Raw genomic sequence first — 24,378 nt, 5'->3', positions numbered from 1 at the left:
TATGTAAAAACACTTCCGTAAAAGGCAGCCTACATACCAGACAGCAGAACACAAAGTGAGACAGAAATTCAAACTTTAAACAGTGATACCACGCTGCAAATAATGGGCTCCGGCCACTGTACTTCCAAAGTTCAGAGGAGCAAAGCCTTTTAGGTTTTTGTTGCAATGGTGAACAGGATTCCATCTGATAAATACTTTCGGGTTGATTCTGAGGAGCTTCATTCACAAGGAGCACAGGTCAGGTAACCATGGACCCACAGACCTCGATTTTTCGACCATTTAAATGAATGGATGGAAAATCACAGGCTGTGGGCCATGTTTTCCTGATCGCTGTTCCCTGCGATTGGTATTCCCCACTGAAAAGGTCCAATCGGGGAACTGGTCCATATGTATTTCGCTGATTACTTGCAGGCCAATCTGCTTCACTGGTTTTCCAATTATTTCTTCTGTTCTGCACTGATGACACTCTAGATGGTGCAGTGGGTTAGCACACTGACCTTTCACCCCGGGGATCAGAGATTAAAGCTCCCCCCCTCTGTACCCCCAAGACTGCTGAGATGAACATCTCATCTCTCCATCAGCTACAAGGGTCTTTGATATCTGTAGTGAGTTTGTGTAGTCCCAAATCTGGGTCTGCCATTCAGGACTAAGGCATAAACAGAAAATGCTTGAAATAGGCAGAAGATCTGTCAATAGCAGAAAAAGATTGGTTAACATGCATCAGAATTGGGATCTGGCAAAGTATTTCTACCTATCTCGCTTTTCTTTACAGAGAGCATTTTCTGGTTTTATTTCAGATTTTCAGTATTTTGTAGTTTCTTGTTTCATTATATCTACAATTCATTCGCGGGCTTCCTCTGAGAAACCTTAGGGATGGCTGGTACAAGAAGCAGAAATGTCCTCCTGTGGTTGTGGTGTAGATAGTTATCTGATACACCTTTGCTCTCTGACTGGCCTTTGCTATACTTGGAAGGCAAATGTAGGAAATTATTCTATTCTCTAGTGCAAACGCGAGCAAAAACCTCAAATTCTCCACAGGTTCCCATCTCAATCACTTCAATTGTAAAAACTTGCCAGATAATGTAATGGGGAATATGTACAATTGGAAACAATTACTGAAGGTATATCTTATGTCCTTGGTTTGGTGAACCTCAAAAGGCAAGTTAAACACCAAGTTCCCCCTTCACCCAAATTGTAAATTTTAAACATTTGCAGGCATCAATAAGTGTCAAATACTGGCAGACGTCCCCTTGTAATGTAGATCTTTAGTACACTATCTGGCAGAATACTCATTTTTAGGCTATATTTACAATACATGTTTTGTTCTTTTTGATAAATTCTTAAAGCAATAACTTTACCAGAAAATATCCCGTGCTCATCCACCTGGAAAACCTGCAAAAGCTGATGAAAAGCCTCAATAAAAGCTGTCACAGCCCCCGAAACTCAAACAACAACCGACAACTCAAAAACAGCACTGAATTATAGGTCACAGGGTCATTGCTTTAGAGTGACACAGGGAAAAATTAAAATAGACTAAATTGCAGTTTTTGCAGAGGAGGCGTTAGAAATCTCTGAAAGAGGATGTCATACTTAAGGCAGCAGAGTCATTTATTTGGGGGGGCGGGGGGAGGTTGGTGATCTGGAGGCATCATCCAGCATCAGGGAATGTAGATTTTTTTCAGTAAACTTTTTGGTGCATTATCTGGCCTACTGTAATTCTGCATTTAAAAGCCAAAACAATTACTCTGGAGAGTTACAGGTATTTTCAGTTTAAAAATAAAGTATTTGTTTCAAGTTACAACTGACTCTTAATTATTGTATCATCAGAAGCTACTGCATGGTGATGGAAACAGGTACCATCGCAGAATGCTGTAATAAGTTCAATAATAAGTGGTCCTGGATCTCATTCATGGGCTGAAGGGAGCCCTTTCGCAGCATCCTTGGGGCTCCTGAATGATGATGGGAACTGTTTGGTGTGCCTTATATGCCACAGCTTATTCTGCAATGGGACTTTGCTGTACTTGAAGAAAGACCAAAATCTTCTTCACCCTTACTTAATGAAGTCAGCATCCATAAGGACCCCGCTTATTGATATGAATCAACATTTGGAACTGATGGTCCCCCTCTATCTCTCAGTCAACACTGAGATTCCCCTCCTGAGCCAGTGCAAAGCCATAATAACATATTGGGAACACCCATCGCTGTATCCGATTGGTCAGCTGATTGTTAAAGATGGTAAGTAAAGTGTGCAAGATCCTCAGGTGAGTTCGCCAACAAGGCAAAATCATCGGTGAAACAGCACCGCAGTGCTTTCTGAGGGACCCCAAGATCATTCCTCACACTACCATCCAACACATCATTGATGAAGATTTTCAGTAGGATGGGCGGCTGTGGTCAACCTTCTCTCTCTCCTGTTTCAGGAGGAGTAGGTTCAGTGAGTTTCCCATCCACCTTTATGCGTATTTGGGAGGTGGGCTACACATCCCTGGATAGATTTGGCCTTGTACTCTCATAGATTCCATCGTGTTTGTGAGGACCACAAGGCGCTGGATTGAAGGCTGTACTAAAATCAACGAAAGCGATTTCCCCTGTGCTCAACCATCTCGGAAAGAGCCACAGCCTGTTCGGCATATTCCTCAGGAGATGCTGCCTGTTCCTTTCTGATTACTCTGCGAGCCACAAAGCAGCGAATGTGCAAACCGCAAGAAGCCAAGGAACCACCTTAAGAGCCTCTGATATTCCTCAGTAGTTTTTGGACTCACTTCTTGGAGGTAAAAATCACAACGTCACTCTGGGACACCAAGGGTGTGTGTGCCCCCAAACTGAATCCATTGACTAACATTAGAAGACCAGCTCCAAAGCAAATTGGTGGTTTTCAGCATTGGTCTCCAAGACCATTGCCACCCCCCTCTCGCATACAGCTGTGCTTAAATGCTGAGAGTCAGCATATTTGTATCGCCTCACTGACTGTATAGTTTTCATCACTCTCTCCAGTATGTTTGATGTCAAGCTCTGCTTCATATCTCCCATTGATACATTTGGTACAATATACATAACACGTCTCTGCAGGTTACCTTCCTCTGAAGTTTAAAGTGCACGCCACCAGGGGCCATGTCATCACCAATCAGCAAGGGCCCCACTTGACCAGTGCGTGCATGAGATCCAGTGCACTAGCATGCAAACAAAGCTTACAGGACCTTCTGGGCGATCTCAGTAGAGATGCCAGTACTGTTGTTCTAGAAGTGCCGATTTTTGTCAGCAAGTGGTACTGTTGGCGAGTATGATATCCAAGTGATCTTAACTTTCCTATTTGAAGTAGTTGTGTGGGATCAAGCTCCACTATATTTGTTTAAGATTATGAGGGGGCTTGACAAGGTGGATGCAGAGAGAATGTTTCCACTGTTGGGGGAAACTAAAACTAGAGGGCATGATCTTAGAATAAGGGGCCACCCATTTAAAACAGAGATGAGGAGAAATTTATTCTCTCAGAGGGTTGTAAATCTGTGGAATTCGCTGCCTCAGAGAGCTGTGGAAGCTGGGACATTGAATAAATTTAAGACAGAAATAGACAGTTTCTTAAACGATAAGGGGTTATGGGGAGCGGGCAGGGAAGTGGAGCTGAGTCCATGATCAGATCAGCCATGATCTCATTGAATGGCGGAGCAGGCTCGAGGGGTTGTATGGCCTTCTTCTGCTGCTATTTCTTATGTTCTTATTTAATCAAAGATACTAGCAGGAGTGTTGCTGATAATTTGAATGTTGTACACACAGCAGCTTCCTTGCCTCTTCTCACTGGGACTTGTGCACTGACAATTCTCGCACACCTTGCTTTTCATGCCACTTCCTGTTCTCTAGCTTAGTGTTTAAAAAGAATGAAATACATCACTAGAATGAGAACAAGTGCTGCTTGGAATCACTGTGATTGCTTTTCCAACCAAGCCAAAATCAATTTGTAGCCCACGGTGTATATTGCTTGTGCCTTCCTACTCCCATGGACACCATCGATAACTACGTGGAGAAGTCCTCATTTCAGCTGGGGCACCACGGAATCCACAATTGGAGATAAAGTTAATCAGCATTTTTAAAATCAAGGACAACCAGCATAGATTTATTAAATCCAAGTTGTATTTGATAAATGTAAGAGTTTTTTGAAGGAGGGGCTAATTGGATAAAGGGGATGTTGTCGGTGAGGTGTCTATAATATTTTACAAAGGCATTCACTAAGGTGTCTCGCAGGAGGTTTGTTACAAATATTCAAGCATATGGTACAAGAGGAAATGCAGCAGCATGGGTAGGAAGTTGCTGTGTCAGACAAAGGTCAGGATTAATTGGCGTTGCTCAGATTGGAGAAGGGTTTTTTATTTATTTTATTCACTCTTCTGACAAAGCTGGCATTATTGCCCTTCCCTGAGAAGTGGTGGTGGGCCGCCGCCTTCAACCGCTGCAGTCCGTGTGGTGCAGGGATTTGATACCACTGAGTGACTTGCTGGGCCACTTCAGAGAGCAGTTAAGAGTCAACCACTTTGGTGTAGGACTGGAGTCACATACAGGCCAGATTGGGTAAGGACAGCAGGTCTCTTTTCAGAAAAGTCATTTGGAACTGGTTTATTTCCCGATTTTTAAAACTGAATTCAAATTCTCAGACCGTCATGGCGGGATTTGAACACGACTTCTTTGAATTATGAGTCCAGTAACACTACACTACCGTAACTTGGATCGAAACTGCTGCACCCCAGAGGTCAGTGTTGGGTTCAATTTTGTTATCTGCATATATGGATGATTTGGACTCAGGGATCATGGTCTTGAGATTTGCCACAACACAAAAGTAGACGGTTTGACCAAAAGCAAGGAGGACTGTAAAATACCTCAGGAGGATTTAATGGAATTGGCAGATGAATGGCAGATGTAATATAATGTGGAGAAGATTGAGGTAACGTTCCTTATGTTTATTTTTAATTAACAAAAAACTACATACAGATTAAGTGAGAGTTGGATGGTGAGCCCCATAAAAGTGGTGTCTGTAGTTGGTGCAGATAATTGCGAGTTATCATTTAGCTTTACTTCATATTTTTTTATGCCCCTTGCTTGTTTTAAGTTTTAGCAGTGCTCAAAATGAAAACTTTTTTGTAACTCATTCTTTCTGAATTTACCTGGGTTTTTTGGGATCTGATTTTTTCTGCCTTTTATTTTGGCAATAATGATAACCTCCCCCCCCACCCCCGTCCCCCCAAACAAAAAACCTAAAAACAACACAGGTTTTTAAATTGGCAATAAAAAAAACGCCTTTAAAAGGCCCTTAAAAATCAAACAGCTCCTTATTTGGGAGGAAGTCCTGATATATTGCTGCAGCAAATAAGATTTCACTGTCTCAGAAACGTAAACCCAGTTTTCCTAAGCCAGATCCTCCTTATTGTCAGCAAACTGCTTCCTTCAGAATCACCGAGTAACTGACTGGTGGTTGAGCTTGTCCTGTTTTCTTTTCATTCCCACTGAGGTGGAGGTTTCACTTCCACAAAGCAATCCATCAAATGGCATTGCAAGAACAAGCAGAATCATCGCTTGAAGGGAATCTCAAGCAGTTGAAGCTGGGTTTTGATTTTGGATCTTGCCAACTAGAATCCTTTGCTGCAGTAATTGAGACACTCAACCACTCCAAACCCTCCTGTGTTTCTCTGTTAACTATTTACTAACTGTGGCCAAGCATGCAGTCAGAAGCCTACTTCATCTAGGCCTATGTCATATCGAATTAGTTGGCAACTAGGGGTATGAAAGCATTCTGGTGACGATTCTCTCTTAATTATACCTTTCCTCGTCCCTCTGCTATGTCCAGCCTTTGCTTGGCACCTGCCCACAGCAGCTTGTATGTCATTGGGAAGTCAGTAGAGTGGGAGGATAGAACCTGTATCCTGCTGGTACATGGCATATTGCTTGAATCACCTATACTGCTACACTCATTTATGTTTGGCAGTGGGGAATTCCTGCATTAGTCTGCTGTGAAATTCTACCATATCAGTCACTGAATGGCCAATTGCAATTTGGCTCTTCCAGAGATGAACATAAGGCATGGTTTGGGACCAGGTGCTAAATAGCCACGGGTGCTAAGTGAAATCTACAAAGTCCTATGAGGAGAGATTGGGCCTATACTCTCTGGAGTTTAGAAGAATGAGAGATGATCTCATTGAAACATACAAGATTCTGAGGGGGCTGGACAGGGTAGATGATGAGAGGTTGTTTCCCCTGGCTGGCAAGTCTAGAACTAAAGGCCATTGTCTCAGGATAAGGGGCTGGCCTTTTAAGACTGAGATGAGGAGGAATTTCTTCACTCAGAGGGTTGTGAATCTTTGGAATTCTCTACCCCAAGTGGATGTTGAATCATTGAGTATATTCAAGGCTGAGATCGATAGATTTTTAGATTCATGGGGAATCACGGGATATGGGGATCGGGCGGGAAAGTGGAGTTGAGGGAGAAGATCAGCCATGATCTATTGAATGGAGGAGCAGGCGTGAGCAGCCGCATGGCCTGCTCCTAATTCTTATATTTTTATGTTTCTACCTCCACACCAATGAGTTCCTGATCTCAGCTCAACATATCTGCGGGGATGTAAAGAGAAGGCTAGGGAATTACTACAGGGAGAGAGAAAACCATCATAGGCTCCTCTGTGGGTTGTTGCTACATACCTCCTGGCAGCTGGTTCTGAGTGGCATTGTGAAGGCCTGGCACAGGCTGCCAATTTGTCTTCTTGGTACGTGGCTCAGCAGCGCTGGTACAGGAGGAGAAATGGAGAGGGGGACAATTAGAGGGTATCATAAGCTCAAAAATAAAACAGGTCTGTGTAGGTCTGTGTAATGGGGATGAGCAAACAGTGATTACATATCCTGAAAACTTTCACCAGATTCTATAAGTTGTTGTTCCTCAGTGAAGCAGGAGCCAAGTCATTATGGTGAAGAAATGTCCAGTTTCATATTCACATTTCACAGCTACTGAGTTCCTCATTTGCAATAATACAGTCTGTGTGGTGGACCAGATTTAGCTTATGAAAATATTTCCACACAGCTCTGGGCAGACACTCTTGTTTCCTCAGACAACACCACTGCACTGACTTAAATAGTTCCATCGGTCATTTCGCATGACAATATCAATCGCCCAACTCCAGCCAATACAGGGGAACACTAAGTGTTTCAACAGACCACCAGGGTTTGAGCACAGATGTCTGGAAAAAAAAATACAAAAAAAAGTATCTATTTCTACCATCTCTTTATAAAAAAAAAAGAAAGGCATGGTTGAATAACCATGAAATGAGTTTGGGGGTTCCAGCAACACTCTTGATGTGTTTGGAACAAGCACCAATCGTGAAACCTGTTTTCGGGAACATGTGGTATTTGATCGAATCCTGCTCTTTTTGTATCTGTGTCTTTTTTTTATTCATTCACGGGATGTGGGCGTCACTGGCAAGGCCAGCATTTATTGCCCATCCCTTATTGCCCTTGAGAAAGTGGTGGTGAGTTGCCTAGGCCATTTCAGAGGGCAGTTAAGAGTCAACTACATTGCTGTGGGCCTGGAGTCACATATTGGCCAGACCAAGTAAGGACGGCAGATTTCCTTCCCTAAAGAACATTAGTGAACCAGATGAGTTTTTACGACAATCTGGTGGTTTCATGATCACCATTACTGATACTAGCTTTTTTTTACTCCAGATTTATTTCATTAACTGAATTTAAATTCCCCTGCTGCCGTGGTGGGATTGGGAGGTTTATTAGTATTATTTGGACTTTTATTTGGATTATTAGTCCAGGCCACTGGATTACCAGTGCAGTAACATTATCACTATGCAACCTGCGAGGGGAACACCATCGCGGCAGGTCGGGGCTATAAGAGCTGGAGTCAGCCTCTACAGGGTGCAGCGCGAGCTGTCCCAGGAGTGCGATGGATCCGAGGAGGGCGACTGGATTGACGTCATCAAAATCCAGGTCACCAATTGGAGCGTGGGCAGGACAATCGGCGGGGCCCTGGTACAGCAGAGGAGCAGGGAGGTCAGAGAGGAAGAGCGGTGAGAGATCAGGGTCCAGGAGCGACATGATCGGGGCCCAGAAGAGGCGAGGGCCCAAAGAAAGGGGCAGCACGGGCCAGCCCACACTGCGATCTATGGACAGTTGGAGTATGTGTGCACACTAGGTCCGTGCAGCAGAGCTTAGTCTCCAGTTGTCTTGATTAACCCCTGCCACTGGACCAAGACCTAGCTCTGTCAAGCCCATGTGGTGGCTGGTGTGCAACAGTTACCCCACGTTAAAAGAATCCATGCACAGGCATCTTCCACCCTTCAATATGTAGTTCGGGACCTGGAATGTCAGGTCCCTCATTAAAACACCTGTGAACTTATCCCTTTTTGGCGTGGAACCGGGTCATCCTCGACACGAGGGACTGTCGAATACTACTATGCTATAGTACCCGATTTGTGCTGTGACTGATATGAGTCACAGCAACATATGGCTGTTATTTTCTCCGGTGCAGGAGGCAGTTTTGCTGTTGACAGGCATTTGAACAGTTCAAGGGGAAACATGGTTTGGGCTTTCACTTTCAAATTCAAAAGTACAAGTTAGTCAGGTTTCTTGTTCAAAATTCAGGTTTGGAAACATTTAGGACCAGTAGCGGTCAAAGCTCTAACTCGTTTCAGTGGCCAGAGTAAGAGAAATGACTCCTGTCGTCTCTAAGCTTATTTCACATCTCTTTTCTGGCCTAAAAACTGCTTGGATTTTGATCTCCTTTTCTTTACATGGGTCATATTTTATTTTTAGACAGTGGCTTGCATCTCATTTTTTTGTTAATTATGTGCATGTGCATATAGTTTAGAAGTACACATATGGTAGCAAGCAGTCTGTAGGGTGTTGCCATGAAATTATATATCCTGATTTTGAGATGACCTCAAAAGCCAATGGCATGTCAGCCTTAGATGTGTTACTGCCCGAGAACATATTGGAGTCTGCTGCACTTTATAATATATACAAACTTATTCATTACTGACCAGTGTTTATTTTTTTTCCATTTTCATTAGTTTCTTTTGCTGGCAGGGTCATCGTGGTAGACAGCGATTGCCAACTGTAATTGAGTCACAAGACGGGATAAGCAGTGATATTTAAAGGCACACAAATATTAGCACTTTTGCATTGACATGAGATGATTTTGGGTGCACATCAATGCTAAAGTGGCAGTATAGCACATGATACTACCAAAGGCACATAGAAACATAGAAAATAGGTGCAGGAGCAGGCCATTCAGCCCTTCTAGCCTGCACCGCCATTCAATGAGTTCATGGCTTGAGGTGTGAATCCCCATCCAGGAGGCTGATGGACAATGGTTTGAGTTCACACCAAATGCGATATAACACCAGCCTAAATGAATAATGCAGGTATTAACAAAGTTTACATAACACACATATATAAGAACATAAGAAATAGAAGCAGGAGTACGCCATACTGCCCCTCGAGCCTGCTCTGCCATTTAATACGATCATGGCTGATCCGATCATGGACTCAGGTTCACTTTTCCCTGCCCGCTCCCCATAACCCCTTATTCCCTTATCGGTTAAGAAACTGTCTATCTCTGACTTAAATTTATTCAATGACCCAACTTTCACAGCTCTCTGAGGCAGCAAATTCCACAGATTTACAACCCTCTGAGAGAAGAAATTCCTCCTCATCTCAGTTTTAAATGGGAAGCCCCTTATTCTAAGATTATGCCCCCTAGTTCTTGTCTCCCCTATCAGTGGAAACATCCTCTCTGCATCCGCCTTGTCAAGCCCCCTCATTATCTTATACATTTCGATAAGATCACCTCTCATTCTTCTGAATTCCAATGAGTAGAGGCCCAACCTACTCAACCTTTCCTCATAAGTCAACCTGCTCATCTCCGGAATCAACCTAGTGAACCTTCTGAACTGCCTCCAAAGCAAGTATATCCTTTCGTAACTATGAAAACCAAAACTGTACGCAGTACTCCAGGTATGGCCTCACCAATACCCTGCATATACAAATACAAAATGCCCCTTGTCGTCAGATAACCTCATACCTTCTGTTGGGAGTATGGAACAGCACATAATGGGCCCACATTTTCTTGGAACAGGGCAACCCCACCGTTAGTTAAACTTTCTCCAGCACATTTAGATTTTTAAACTTTTTGCGTGGCAAGTTGCTGGAAGTGCGAGCTGATAACGGCGCAGTGAGGGAACCCGTGTATCTGGGACCTGAGTGAACAGGGCAAGCAACTGCGTGTCTCCTTAACCAATCAAATTGAAGGATTGTGAAATAAACGGTGCAAGGACTGAGAAGGAAGTGTAAATGAGAGTGGGTGAATTCACTGTCAAATCAGGTACTGAAAGAGAAACCAGGAGAAGGAAAGAAAGATTCGATGAAGAGAGAAGAGAACAAAATAGACAGAAAGGAAAAGTAATTTTTTTTTTTAATTACGTTTTTAAAATCTCCAACAAGAATTAAAACCTGAAGGAATTAGACTCCACACTTGTAATAGTTAATGTTCAGTGTTAGAGAGGTTGATTGGCAGTAATTAGCACTTACTACATTGTTAAAAGGGTACTTGCACTTGAAATTACAAGAATTAACACTTTGAACATAAGAACATAAGAATTAGGAACAGGAGTAGGCCATCTAGCCCCTCGAGCCTGCTCCGCCATTCAACAAGATCATGGCTGATCTGGCCATGGACTCAGCTCCACTCTCCCCATAACCCTTAATTCCCTTATTGGTTAAAAATCTATCTATCTGTGATTTGAATACATTCAATGAGCTAGCCTCAACTGCTTCCTTGGGCAGAGAATTCCACAGATTCACAACCCTCTGGGAGAAGAAATTCCTTCTCAACTCGGTTTTAAATTGGCTCCCCCGTATTTTGAGGCTGTGCCCCCTAGTTCTAGTCTCCCCGACCAGTGGAAACAACCTCTCCGCCTCTATCTTGTCTATCCCTTTCATTATTTTAAATGTTTCTATAAGATCACCCCTCATCTTTCTGAACTCCAACGAGTAAAGACCAAGTCTACTCAATCTATCATCATAAGGTAACACCCTCATCTCCGGAATCAGCCTAGTGAATCGTCTCTACCCTCTTCAAAGCCAGTATATTCTTCCTTAAGTAAGGTGACCAAAACTGCAAGCAGTACTCCAGGTGCGGCCTTACCAATACCCTATACAGTTGCAGCAGGACCTCCCTGCTTTGTGGTGAGCACTACGCAAATACAGCAGCTTCAAGCCATTCCATTCCTATCAATAGTGAGGCAGACAGCAAGATGCCATTTTCATGAAGCTAATGGTGGAGCAGCGCAACTCGGACAGCAACTTTTGGATATCTGCATTAACCGCACAGCTGCCCCTCGCCTGAGGTTGCTGTACCATTTGTGTATAAATAACATTGGTCTCACGTTATTTTGACAGTAAAATCATTCTGAAGAAAGATTTTAATGACTTGTGACGTGAAGGTTCAACCACACTGATTTGCATTCAGACAGAAATTGATGCGTAATTCCCAATATCTTCAGAGGTTTGGTCTTGCTTTGCATCAGGACTTCCGCCAGCTTTCCAAATAAATTGGTAGCCAATTTTAATCTGATGCACTTCGTCCTGTCATGGCTCTGCTCAGCTCAGTGAGCTGTCAGTTCGTCCATTGCATGGATTGAAGCTTCACTTCAGAGAAGAACGTTTGAGGCACCATTACATTATAAAAGTACAGCTCATGGCTCACAGCTGTCCTCCCTCTGTCAACTGAGGTATGAAAGGGCAAAGTTACCCATTGCCAGTAACAAAAACAACTTGCATTTATATAATGACTTTAACACAGTAAAATATCATAAGATGCTTCACAGGAGTGTAATCGGACAGAAATTAACACCAAGCCAAAGGAAACATTAGGACCAAAAGCTTGGTCGAAGAGGTAGCTCTTAAGGAGCAATCTTATAAGACCTGATTAGAAGTGTCCACAATTATAGCTTGATTGACGTGTGGGTATGTCTGTGCGCTGCTGCCGATCCACAATAGTAGCCAGAAAGCCTGCAGCCCTAAGGAGCCGATGGTTCCCTCTGGGCGGAAGAAGAAAAAGGCCGTGTATCTTTTGGGAGCCTTCTTCACCTTGCTGCATGCTCATCCACTCAGACCCTGAGGGTGGTCGGGGGCCCTTCAGGAAAATGAGGCGTGATGTCCGTGATGGCCTCCTCCTGTCATTCACGAGCCTGCCTTTCGCCTGTGCCTGTTGTAGGTGCAGATAATCCACTGCCACCTCCACCAGCACCTCCCCACTCCCCACCGGGAGAAAGCCTGGAGTTTCCAGGGCAACATAAAGGGGTGGACTCATGGTGTCAAGGGTCACAAATTCTTCATGTCTGCTGTCCTGTTGCAGCAGATCCCCACCCCACCCCAGTGTGAATAAGGCATTAAACCGAGGCTCCGCCTGCCTGTCCAGGTGGATGGAAAACATCCTGCGCTACTATTCTATTATGTCTGCAATTACCATCGAATAACTCCACGAGGCTTTGTACTGTGAGTAAAAGCTGTGTGACTTCAGTCCATTTAATGCGACTAAAGTGAGAGGCAGCATGGCTGGCTGCCTTTTATATGCCCCTGCACGCCAGGGCAGGAAACCCCTGGGCCTCCAACAGCAGCGCCCTCAGGTGGTACATCGTACATAGTTACATAGTGAATACAAAGAGTTTGCATGCATGACATCTTCAAAGAAGAACAGAGGCGTTCTCCCTGCATTCTGGCCAACCACCACTACCACAAACAGATTAGCTGATCATTTACCTCATTTGTGTTTGTGGGACATTGCTGTGAGCAAATTGGCCGCTGTGTTTCCCTACAAAACTATAGTGACTACACTTCAAAAAGAATTCATTGGCTGTGAAGTGATTTGGGATGCCGTAAGGAGGTGAAAGGCACTATAAAAATGTAATTCCTTCTTCTGTTCTTTAAAACGTATTCCTTTGCTAGGGGTCTTATCCGCCGCCCCTCCCCCCCCCCCGCCATTAGATCGCAAGGTCAAGCAACAGTTTCTGGTGCCTAAAACCTTCATTTGGATGAGATTTTATCATAAAGAATCGTCCTACTCACTAAATGGCAAATAATCTATGAAAGCCTTCCTCCAGGCTACTTCATTCACAAGCACGGATTGCCAGTTGCTGTTGGCACTAAATCGCCCCTCCTTTGTTGTGCTGCTTTGCTATTTTGTTTTTTGTTTCGTGTGGGTTAGTGAAGCTGAAACCGTAAAAAGCTATTGAACAGAAAAGGCTCTTTGTTGTCGCCTGTCAGCTAAAAGTAATCACGGAGCTAACAATGTGTTTCAGCTGTGTTTATTCACTGTGCCAGCTGTCAGTCACAACTGACGGGGCCCCTGTGTTATTGCTGCAGGTTCCCTGAACCCGATCCGAGCCACACACTGGAGGAACGGGTCGTTCACTGGTACTTTGGTCAGCTGGACAAAAACGGCAGCAACAACATCCACAAAAAGGAAATGAAGCCGTTTAAGCGCTTCTTGAGGAAGAAAGCCAAGCCAAAGAAATGTGGACGGAAATTCACCGATTACTGCGACTTGAATGAGGACAAAACCATTTCACTGCACGAGTTGAAAGGATGCTTAGGAGTAAAAGAAGGAGGTAGGTGGCTATTGTAATTAAAACCATCAATTAACCACTGCAGATTCGGCAGAAACACAGTAATACTCACAGAACCATTACCTTTTGTACATTTCAGTATTGGCAAAGTATTTAACGTGAGTGAATTACATTTTAGTCAAATAGAACAAGGCATTCTAACCAGAATGAATTGCCATCTCTCGGGCCCGTGAATTGTCTCTCTCTCCACTCTATTGAAAGCTCTGACTTATGTGCATCAATTTTCTAATCATTCACTGAATCCAAAGACCATTTTCAGACAATATTTACAAGTGTGTTTCAGTACTGTTGTCTCTTATGGATTTTTTTGAATATCTGAAGTCCTTTCATTCCATAATCCTGTAACACTTTGTCTAAACATGTACTTAGATGATCTGCTAACTCTTGATAAGCAAGCTACACTGTGACTGAGCAGCAGTTCTCAACCTTGGTTGAAACTAGAGAAGGAAGTGGCTTTCCCCCTACCTCAGCGCTGCCTTCTTGTGCCTCCCAACTATCCTTAAAGAACACATACTGCGACATCCTCTTTCTATGACAGGTGAAGGAGAAAAGCCTGAAGATGGAGCAGGGAGTATTTTCAGTACAAAACTCCCCTGTCTGTGCGCTGATTTTCTTGATAGGACACATCTTAAATTTGGTAACGTATTTTGCTCTTATAATGACCCGTCAGTTGGGGTCTTCACTCACACTACGAGAAGACCCAATAAGAACATAAGAAATAGGAGCAGGAGTAGGCCATACGGCCCCTCAAGCCTGCACCGCCATTTAATGCGATCATGGCTGCTCCGATCATGGACCCGGGTCCACTTCCCTGCCCGCAAGCAGATCCCAATGACATGGATCTATGGGCAGATACAATGATGTGGGTCTGATCAGATACAATGACGGTCTATGAGCAGATACAATGATGATCTATGAGCAGCTACAATGACGGTCTATGAGCAGATATAATGACGGTCTATGAGCAGATACAGTGACGGTCTATGAGCAGATATAATGACGGTCTATGAGCAGATACAATGATGTGGGTCTGAGCAGATACAATGATGTGGGTCTATGGGCAGATGTAATGGCGTGGGTCTATGGGCAAATACAATGGTGGTCTATGAGCAGATACAATGATGTGGGTCTATGAGCAGATATAATGACGGTCTATGAGCAGATACAATAATGTGGGTCTGAGCAGATACAATGATGTGGGTCATAGGTATATCTTGGAGCAGCTCCATTCAATGACATGAAAGACTGACTTGGATATATATTGCTATTCCTTTGTGGTCGCTGGGTCAAAATCCTGGAACTCCCTACCTAACAGCACTGTGGGAGTACCTTGACCACATGGACTGCAGCGGTTCAGGAAGCCGGCTCATCACCACCTTCTCAAGGGGAATTAAGGATGGGCAATAAATGCTGACCTTGCCAGTAACACCCACAATCTTACTCTGTGGTAAGGAAACAGGTATTAGTCACTCCGGAGAGGCCCAGGAAAAAGAGTTCAGCAGCTGATAAATAGGATTTATGGTTGTTTTCCCTTATTTGCCTCTAAATATGGCACATTGCGAAAGGGGATGGCACAGGAAAACAGCCTCCAGCACGAATAGCATTCTGCAATAAGCACAGAGGTACCATCTCCAATCGTTGCATGAATTTCTCCCTCCATCCCCAATCCATGTGTGTTTTCCCTTCCATTGCTAATTTGACCATGTATTCCTCCATTCAATGTGTCAGACTGATTTTATCTTTAGTCGACACTCAACTCCAAATACACTTTCTGGGGGCAAAATTGCCCTGCACCTCGATTGGGAGCGGTAACCTGCTGGGGCCGGGACTTCCTGCGTCTGGCACTGAATTGAGCTTCCCCCCCCCCGCCCTCAGAGGAAGTGGAGCGCAATCAGCACAATGGCTGTACGTGCGAAAATGAAAGTGGGGAAGCCGACCCGAGAATCGGCCAAAAAAGCAAGATGGCGGCGCAGGGCGCTAGCGACCTACCCTTTAACTTCCACCCAGCGAGCTGAAATCGGCCAGCTGGTGTTGGCATCCACTCACGACAGCCTCGCGGGCCGCGGGGAAATTTCCCCCGTGGGGCGGCAAGGGGTAAGCGCGCAGCACTGACGGGGTCACCGCGCATGACGATGGTGTCATCGCCTGTTGCGCGGCAGCCTGGCCGCAAACTCCCGGGCAATTTCCCGGGAGCCGGTAGTGCCACCTCCTTTCCCCCTCTCGGGCAAAAAGGATCTTGCGCGAATGGGCCTCTGAAAAAGGCGGCAATTTCGCCCCCCTGCATCTGCCAGTCTCTGACTGTTACCGCCTTCAACTCTTTCCTCCAATACAGTACGCCTGCCCAAAAACTGACCTTGTCTTTTGAGGAGATTTTCCCTGGGCACTCCCAACTCGAATATTTATGGGAAGTCTACAGGCTCAATGAAACTGTTCCCTGGGCCAGTTTTAGCCGTGAGCATTACGTTGGATGCCCCTGAGCCAGTGCCAACCCTTTCTTGGATTTCCCCCTCCATCACTAATTCTTTATGGTTTCTGTCTCCATTTTGTTGCTACTTATCTTCCTTCCTGGCCTGTTGCTGCTCTTTGCATGACTGATTTTCTCCAGACTAAAGTTGTATTTTATACTGATCTGGTTCAAGTTCAAGTAACTGTTTGGCTGAGCAAAGCTGAGCTTCTGTGAGTCCAAGGAAAAGCCCAGTTACCTCAGCAGAGAGTAACATTTGGAATATTTTTCATTGTCAGCAAGGAAGCAAGCTATTGCATTTGGGGTGGAAGGTGGGGCAAGGAAATTGTTATCTTTCAGGGGAGGACTCTCAGTACAAGCGTGAAACTTATTTTCAGCACCATTGCTGTGGTGAGACATTTAAGCTTTTTTACACACAGCAGTGATGAGGAATGAAATATTTGAGAGACTTTAATGGATCTCAACTCATGCAAATGACGTCTATCATGCTAAAGAACGAAATGTACCGTGTCTTGCCATAATTGACACGTTTTGGGGTTATAGATGTTGCTTTTGCACATGTTGGGTCATCTGGTGTACATGTGACATGTCATATGAGACCTTCTGATAGTGGAAGTGCTGCAGGGACTGTCTTCGGCCCACTGCAAAGATGCACCCCTGATCCAGTTGAGCCTCCAGGGCTATTTTAAAAATGTTGGTGGGCTCCCAAATCATCGTCAGAGGAGTGACAAGGAAATTGGCTGCAGCAGCGTGACACAGCATTGCAGAGACGGTGGTTTCTGCGCTGATGGTTGAAGAATTGGAAAATAATTGATAAAAGGAAGCTTTTTCTCCCTTTAAACTTCAACTCTGACCTTAGAATCATAGAATGGTTACAGCACGGAAGGCCATTCTGCCCATCGAGCCCATGCCGGCTCTCTGCAAGAGCGCTTCAGCTATCCCCACTCCCCCGCCCTTTCCCCATAGCCCTGCAAATGGTTTTCTTTCAGATGCTTACACAACTCCCTTTTGAAAGCAGTGATTGGGTCGGCCTCCACCACCCTTCCAGGCAGTTCTTTCCAGGTCCTAACCACTCGTGTAAAAAGGTTTTATCTTATGTCGCCTTTGGTTCTTTTGCCAATCACCTTAAATCTGTGTCCTCTGGTTCTCGACCCTTCTGCCATTGGGAACAGTTTCTCTCTACTCTATCCAGACCTCTCAAGATTTTGAACACCTCTATCAAATCTTCTCTCAATATTCTCTGCTCTAAGAAGAACAATCCCAGCTTCTCCAGTCTATCCACTTAACTGAAGTCCCTCATCTCTGGAATCATTCTCGTGAATCTTTTATGTGCCTTCACATCCTTCCTCAAGTGTGGTGCCCAGAATTTGGCAGATCAATATTCCTGGCTACAGGATTTTTAGACGGGGGATTTTTAGAGAGGGGGGTAAAAAGGGCGGGGGGTGGCGGGGGTTGCGTTACTGATTAAAGAAACTATTACAGCGGTGAGGAGGGATGATATGTTACAGGGATCATCAAATGAGGCCATATGGTCGAATTGAAAAATAAAAAAGGAGCGATCACACTGCTGGGCATGTATTATAGACCACCAACCAGTGGGAGGGAGATAGAGGAGAAAATATGTAGGCAAATTGCTGTGAAGTCCAAAACCATAGGGGATATTGATTGGGACAGATTTAGTGTGAAGGGTATAGAGGGTGTGGAATTCTTGAAATGTATTCAAGAGAACTTTTTTAGGCAGTATGTAGCAAGCCCAACACGAGAGGGGGCGATCTTGGATTTAGTTTTGGGGAATGAAGCTGGGCAGGTTGAAGGGGTATTAGTGGGAGAGCACTTGGGTGCAAGTGAGCATAATTCAGTCAGATTCAAGTTGGTTATGGATAAGGTCGAGAATAGACCTGGAATAAAAGCTCCGAATTGGGGAAAAGCTAATTTTGCTAAGTTAAGGAGTGATTTGGCCATAGTGGACTGGAAACAGCTACATATGGGTAAATCAGTGTCGGAACAGTGGGAGGCAATTAAGGAGGAGATCCGGAAGGCTCAGGCCAAACATGTGCCCTTAAAGAAAAAGGCTGGGAAAAATAATTCTAGAGCCCCCTGGATGTCTAGGGACTTACAGGGGAGGATTAAGAAAAAAAAGGATGCTTATGTCATATACCAACAGCTAAATACTTTAGAATCTTAAGAGGAATATAGAAAGTTAAGAGGTAAAATTAAAAAGGATATTCGGAATGCTAAGACAGAGCACTAGAAATTCTTGGCCAGTAAAATTAAGGAAAACCCTAAGATGTTCGATAAATATATTAAGATTAAAAGGGTAACTAAAGAAAGGGTAGGGCCTAATAGAGACCATTTTTGTGTGGAGGCGGAAGATGTTGCTAGGGTTCTTAATGAATACTTTCCATCTGTTTTCACAAAGGAAAGGGATAATGCAGATACTGCTATCAAGGAGGAGTGTGATATTCTGGATGAAGTAAATATAGTGAGAGAGGAAGTATTAAGGGGTTTAGCAGCTTTGAAAGTAGATAAGTCCCCAGGCCCGGAGGAAATGCCTCCCAGGCTATTGAGCGAAGTAAAAGAGGAAATAGCAGAAGCCTTGACCATCATTTTCCATCCTCGTTGGATCTGGGCATGGTGCCAGAGGATTGGAGGACTGCTAATGTAATACCCTTGTTTAAGAAGGGAGAAAGGGATAGGCCGGGTAATTATAGGCCTGTCAGCTTAGCCTCACTGGTGGGAAAATTATTGGAAAAAGTCCTGCAAGACAGGCTAAATCTGCATTTGGAAAGGCAAGGATTAATTAGGGACAGTCAGCATGGATTTGTTAAGGAAGGATCGTGTTTGACTAACCTGATTAAATTTTTTGAGGAGGTAACCAAGAGGGTCGATGAGGGTAGTGCATACGATGTAGTATATATGGACTTTAGCAAGGCTTTTGATAAGGTCCCACATGGTAGACTGGTCATGAAGGTTAAAGCCCATGGGATACAGGGCAAAATGGCAAGTTGGATCCAAACTTGGCTTGGAGGTAGGAAGCAAAGAGTAATGATTGATGGATGGTTTTGTGACAGGAAGGATGTTACCAGTGGGGTTCTGCAGGGCTCAGTACTGGGTCCCTTGCTTTTTGTGGTATATATCAACAATTTAGATTTGAATATAGGGAGTATGATTAAGAAGTTTGCAGATGACACTAAAATTGGCTATGTGATTGATAATGAAGAGGAAAGTCATGGGCTGTTGTAGAATATTAATCTACTGGTCAGGTGGGCAGAGCAGTGGCAAATGGAATTTAATTCAAGGAAGTGTGAGGTAATGCACTTTGGGAGGGCTTATATGGAAAGGGGGTACACATTATGCGGTAGGCCACTTAATAGTGTAGATGAACAAAGGGACCTCGGAGTGTTTGTCCACAGATCCCTGAAAGTAGCAGGTCAGGTGGATAAGGTGGTAAAGAAGGCATACGGAATGCTTGCCTTTATTGGCCAAGGCATAGAATATAAGAGCAGGGAGATTATGCTTAAATTGTATAATACTTTGGTTAGGCCACAGCTAGAGTACTGCATGCAGTTCTGGTCGCCTTATTATAGGAAGGATGTGATTGCACTAGAGAGGGTACAGAAGAGATTTACTAGGATGCTGCCTGGAATGGAGAATCTTAGTTATGAGGACAGATTGGATAGACTGGGTTTGTTCTCATTGGAACAGAGGAGGTTGAGAGGAGACCTCATTGAGGTGTACAAAATATTGAGGGGCCTGGACATAGTGGATAGTAAGGGTCTATTTCCATTGGTGGAGGGGTCTATTACTAAGGGACATAGTTTTAAGGTGGTTGGTGGAAGGTTTAGAGGGGATTTGAGAGGGGGGGGCGGGGCTTCTTTACGCAGAGGGTTGTGGGAATCTGGAACTCGCTGACTGGAAGAGTGCTGGATGCAGAAACCCTCACCACTTTTAAGAGATGGTTGGATGGGCACTTAAAGTGCAGTAACCTGCAGGGTTATGGACCAGAGCTGGTAATTGGGATTAGACTGGATGACCTTTTGTTGGACGGCGCAGATATAATGGTAAGTACTGCAGGGTGATCTCCTGGACTAGTTTCGATCGCCTGGATGGGTCGGAGAGGAATTTTCCCAGATTTTTTCTCCCTAAATTGGCCTGGGTTTTTATCTGAAAAAAAGGCAGTCATTTGCCATAGTTGAGAAATTCTCCTCACTCTCTCTCAATGGGATGTCATTTGCTGGGGTGCAATTCCACAGGAGACAATTGCCCTCCATTTCCTCAATCAAGTGGCCAATCTTCACGTGTGAATGTCGACACGTGTGTGTCAGTAGGCTGTTTGATAAAGACCAAGCCCAATCACCTGACTCGCACACGCATGAGCATTCCAGCCGCAGCCACTGGATACCAACGGGATTTAAGGCCCCTTGTAGCAACCTTACTGCAATTCCAGCCTAGACCAGCTAAATCCGAAGACGCAGGTTTTGAACCCAGGCACTTCCGAGCTTATAGGGGAAAGTTCCACGCTGAGCTACCCATTTACCTGTTGAGGCTATTGGGCGGGAAGAGATTCTGGCAAATTCAGAATAGTAAGAACAACCCCTGTCATGTATCTTACATAATTATATATAACTGTATCCTAACATGCTTATTCATGACTGTAATAAGATATGACCTGTAACCACCAGCATATCTTACCACCAGGGATGCACTTGCAAGAGACAGGTATATAAGGACAGGTCTCAGGCAAGTGCAGCATTCCAGAGCTGTGAAATAAAGGTGCACGTCCAGAGTGACCTTGACTTCACTACATGCCTCGTGTGAATCTGTACTGAGGAGACAGGACTTTACAGTGGCGACGAGTTACGGGATGACAGAATCCACAGAATGGCGAACAACGGATCAGATGAAAAGTACAATGCGGGAGACAATTGGGAGGACTTTATAGAAAGGCTCCAGCAAAGCTTTGTAACCAAAGACTGGTTAGGCGACGATAAGGCAGACAAGAGAAGAGCCCATCTCTTGACCAACTGTGGCTTGAAAACATACGCTTTAATGAAGGATCGGTTGGCACCCGAGAAACCAGCAAGCAAGTCGTTTGAAGAATTGAGCACACTGGTCAGAGACCACCTGAAGCCAGCGAGCAGCCTACACATGGCCAGACACAGGTTCTACAACTACAGATGCTGTGTGGGCCAGAGCATACCCGACGTGGCGGAACTTCGGAGGTTGGCTAGTTTATGTGAGTTCTCCGATGAACTGAGGAGAGAAATGCTGAGACACTTTTTCATTGAAGGAATAGGCTACACAGGCATATTCTGAAAGCTCATAGAGACCAAGAACCTGACCTTAGAGGCAGCAGCACTGGTTGCACAGACATTCTTGGTCGGGGAAGAAGAAACGAAGCTGATTTACAATGCAGGTACGACAACTAACGACATATTGGAACAAGAAATTCACAGCACTAAACAAGCTGCTACCCCGACACACAGACAAAACCGGGAGATCAGGCTCTCGACAGCAGGCAGAAGCCATCAAGGGCCACAGGAACGGCCGTTCACACCTCATCAACCCACAATGCGAGCAATCAACTACAAACTGAGAGAAGCTCAAGAGAGATCAGCCAGACGCAGCTCATTCTTTGGGAACTCTTTGAACAATGGAACAGGTCTGTGTTGGAGGTGTGGGGGTGGGCACTCGTCAAGAGGATGTCGATTTCAGCAGGCTGTTTGCAGAAATTGCGAATATACAGGGCATTTGGCCCGCATGTGCAAAGAAACGGCAGCTCGGCTGGTATACGAATCAGATGGGTCGGAAAGCGGACCAGAAGATGGTGGGGACAGTACCCGGGACACCGATGTACAGCGGGTCAACACGATCAATGGCCGCTGCTCCTACAACAGGACGCCTCCTATAATGATGAGGGTCCTACTCAATGGGATATCTGTCAACATGGAGCTGGATACGGGAGTGAGTCAATCTCTCACGGGCGCTCAACAATTTGAACGACTGTGGCCGCATAAAAGAGACAGACCAAAACTCACAAGGGTCGACACCACACTGAGGACCTATACCAAAGAAATCGTACCAGTCCTCGGCAGCGCCATGCTCTCTGTCACACACAAAGGGACAGTGAACCGACTTCCCCTGTGGATTGTCCCCGGAGACCCCGCAGCACTGCTGGGGAGAAGCTGGCTGGCAAAACTAAACTGGAAATGGGATGATGTCCATGCCATGTCATTAGAGGAACGGACCTCCTGCTCAAAAGTTATAAAGCGATTTGAACATCTCTTTCAGCCAGGTGTGGGCACTTTCAAAGGGGCCAAAGTCAAAATCTACATCACACAGGATGCTAGACCGGTCCATCACAAGGCCAGAGCTGTACCCTATATGATGAGGGAAAAGATTGAACACGAACTAGACAGGCTTCTGCGGGAAGGCATTATATCACCTGTGGAATTTAGCAACTGGGCAAGTCCCATCGTCCCAGTCATGAAGCCTGATGGATCCGTACGAATCTGTGGGGACTACAAATCTACCATAAACAGAGTCTCCCTACAGTACCAGTACCCGCTGCCCAGAGCGGAGGACTTATTTGCCACATTGGCTGAAGGTAAACTTTTCTCAACATTCGACCTCACATCTACGTATGTGACACAAGAATTGACCGAGGAATCCAAGCTACTCACCACCATCAACACACATCGAGGCCTTTTCATGTAGAATCGATGCCCATTTGGCATCAGGTCGGCAGCTGCCATATTCCAGCACAACATGGAGAGTCTGGTCAAGTCCATCCCGGGGACGGTTGTATTTCAAGATGACATACTTATCACGGGCAGGGACACCGACTCCCATCTCCGTAATTTGGAGGAAGTACTAAAGCGGTTGGATCGGGTAGGCCTACGAGTCAAGAAATCCAAGTGCCTGTTTCTCGCACCCGAGGTTGAATTTTTGGGCAGAAGGATTGCCGCTGATGGAATCCGCCCAACAGAGTCCAAAACAGAAGCAATTCGCCCGTCACCCAGGCCCCGGAATGTCTCAGAACTGCGCGCCTTTCTCGGACTACTCAATTACTTTGGGAACTTTATGCAGAACTTAAGCACGCTGCTGGAGCCTCTCCACGTGCTACTCAGGAAGGGGTGCGATTGGTTTTGGGGGGACGCCCAAGAACGTGCCTTCAATAAGCATGCAACCTTCTGTGTACGAACAGTGTTTTGACTTTCTTTGACCCAGGTAAAAAGCTAGTTCTCACATGCGATGCGTCAGCGTATGGGGTCGGGTGCATTTTGCAACATGTCAATAGTGCAGGCAAATTACAACCCATAGCTTATGCCTCCAGGTCACTTTCGCGGGCGGAGCGCGGGTACGGAATGGGAGAGAAGGAGGCGCTCGCGTGCGTGTACGGTGTCAAAAAGATGCACTAATACCTTTTCGGGGCCAAGTTCGCATTAGAAACCGACCACAAGCCCCTCACGTCTCTCCTATCCAGGAGCAAGGCAATAAATGGCAACGCCTCGGCATGAATTCAATGGTGGGCACTCATGCTGGCGTCCTACGACTACACAATAAGGCACAGACCAGGCACAGACAACTGTGCCGACGCGCTCAGCAGGCTACCCCTGGCGACCACGGAAGGGTCTGACGAACAGGACTGTGAGATAGTCATGGCAATCAATGCCTTTGAGTCCACAGGTTCGCCCATGACAGCTCGCCAAATCAGAGCCTGGATGGCCAGCGACCCCACGTTATCCTTAGTAAAAAGATGTGTCCTAACCGGTGACTGGGCAGAGGCTCGCGATGCCTGCCCCGAGGAATTAAAACCCTTTCACAGGCGCATGCATGAGCTATCTCTACAAGCAGACTGCCTGATGTGGGGCAGCCGAGTAGTCATGCCTCTGCGAGGCAGAGAGGTCTTTGTCCGTGAGCTCCACCGTGAGCACCCGGGGATCGTTCTCATGAAGGCCATAGCCAGATCCCACGTCTGGTGGCCTGGTATTGACGCGGACTTGGAGCTCTGCGTCCGAAGGTGCACCATTTGTGCCAACTCAGCAATGCCCCCAGGGAGGCTCCACTGGCCCAGGCCTACCAAACCGTGGTCGCGAGTGCACGTAGACTATGCGGGCCCATTCATGGGCAAAATGTTCCTCATATTTGTAGATGCATTTTCAAAGTGGATCGAATGCACCATTTTAAACTCGAGCACAACCTCCACCACTGTGGAGAGCCTCGCAACCATGTTTGCAACGCATG

At 45.4% G+C, this 24,378-nt stretch overlaps 1 protein-coding gene across 2 annotated transcripts in view; it reads left to right on the top strand.

The window, feature by feature from the left end:
* Window positions 1–24,378, top strand: part of smoc1 (SPARC related modular calcium binding 1) — a 305,052-nt gene that overhangs the window by 253,218 nt on the left and 27,456 nt on the right. For both annotated transcript variants that reach the window (XM_070878895.1, XM_070878894.1), the window contains exon 11: window positions 13,405–13,653. In XM_070878895.1, coding sequence (XP_070734996.1) covers window positions 13,405–13,653 — 249 coding nt within the window. The remainder of the gene's footprint in view (window positions 1–13,404; window positions 13,654–24,378) is intronic.

Source organism: Pristiophorus japonicus, chromosome 4 (assembly GCF_044704955.1).
Source record: "Pristiophorus japonicus isolate sPriJap1 chromosome 4, sPriJap1.hap1, whole genome shotgun sequence".
Lineage (NCBI taxonomy): Eukaryota > Metazoa > Chordata > Chondrichthyes > Pristiophoridae > Pristiophorus > Pristiophorus japonicus.
The sequence above is the reverse complement of the archived record's forward strand: the minus strand, read 5'-3'. Positions and strand labels throughout refer to the sequence as shown.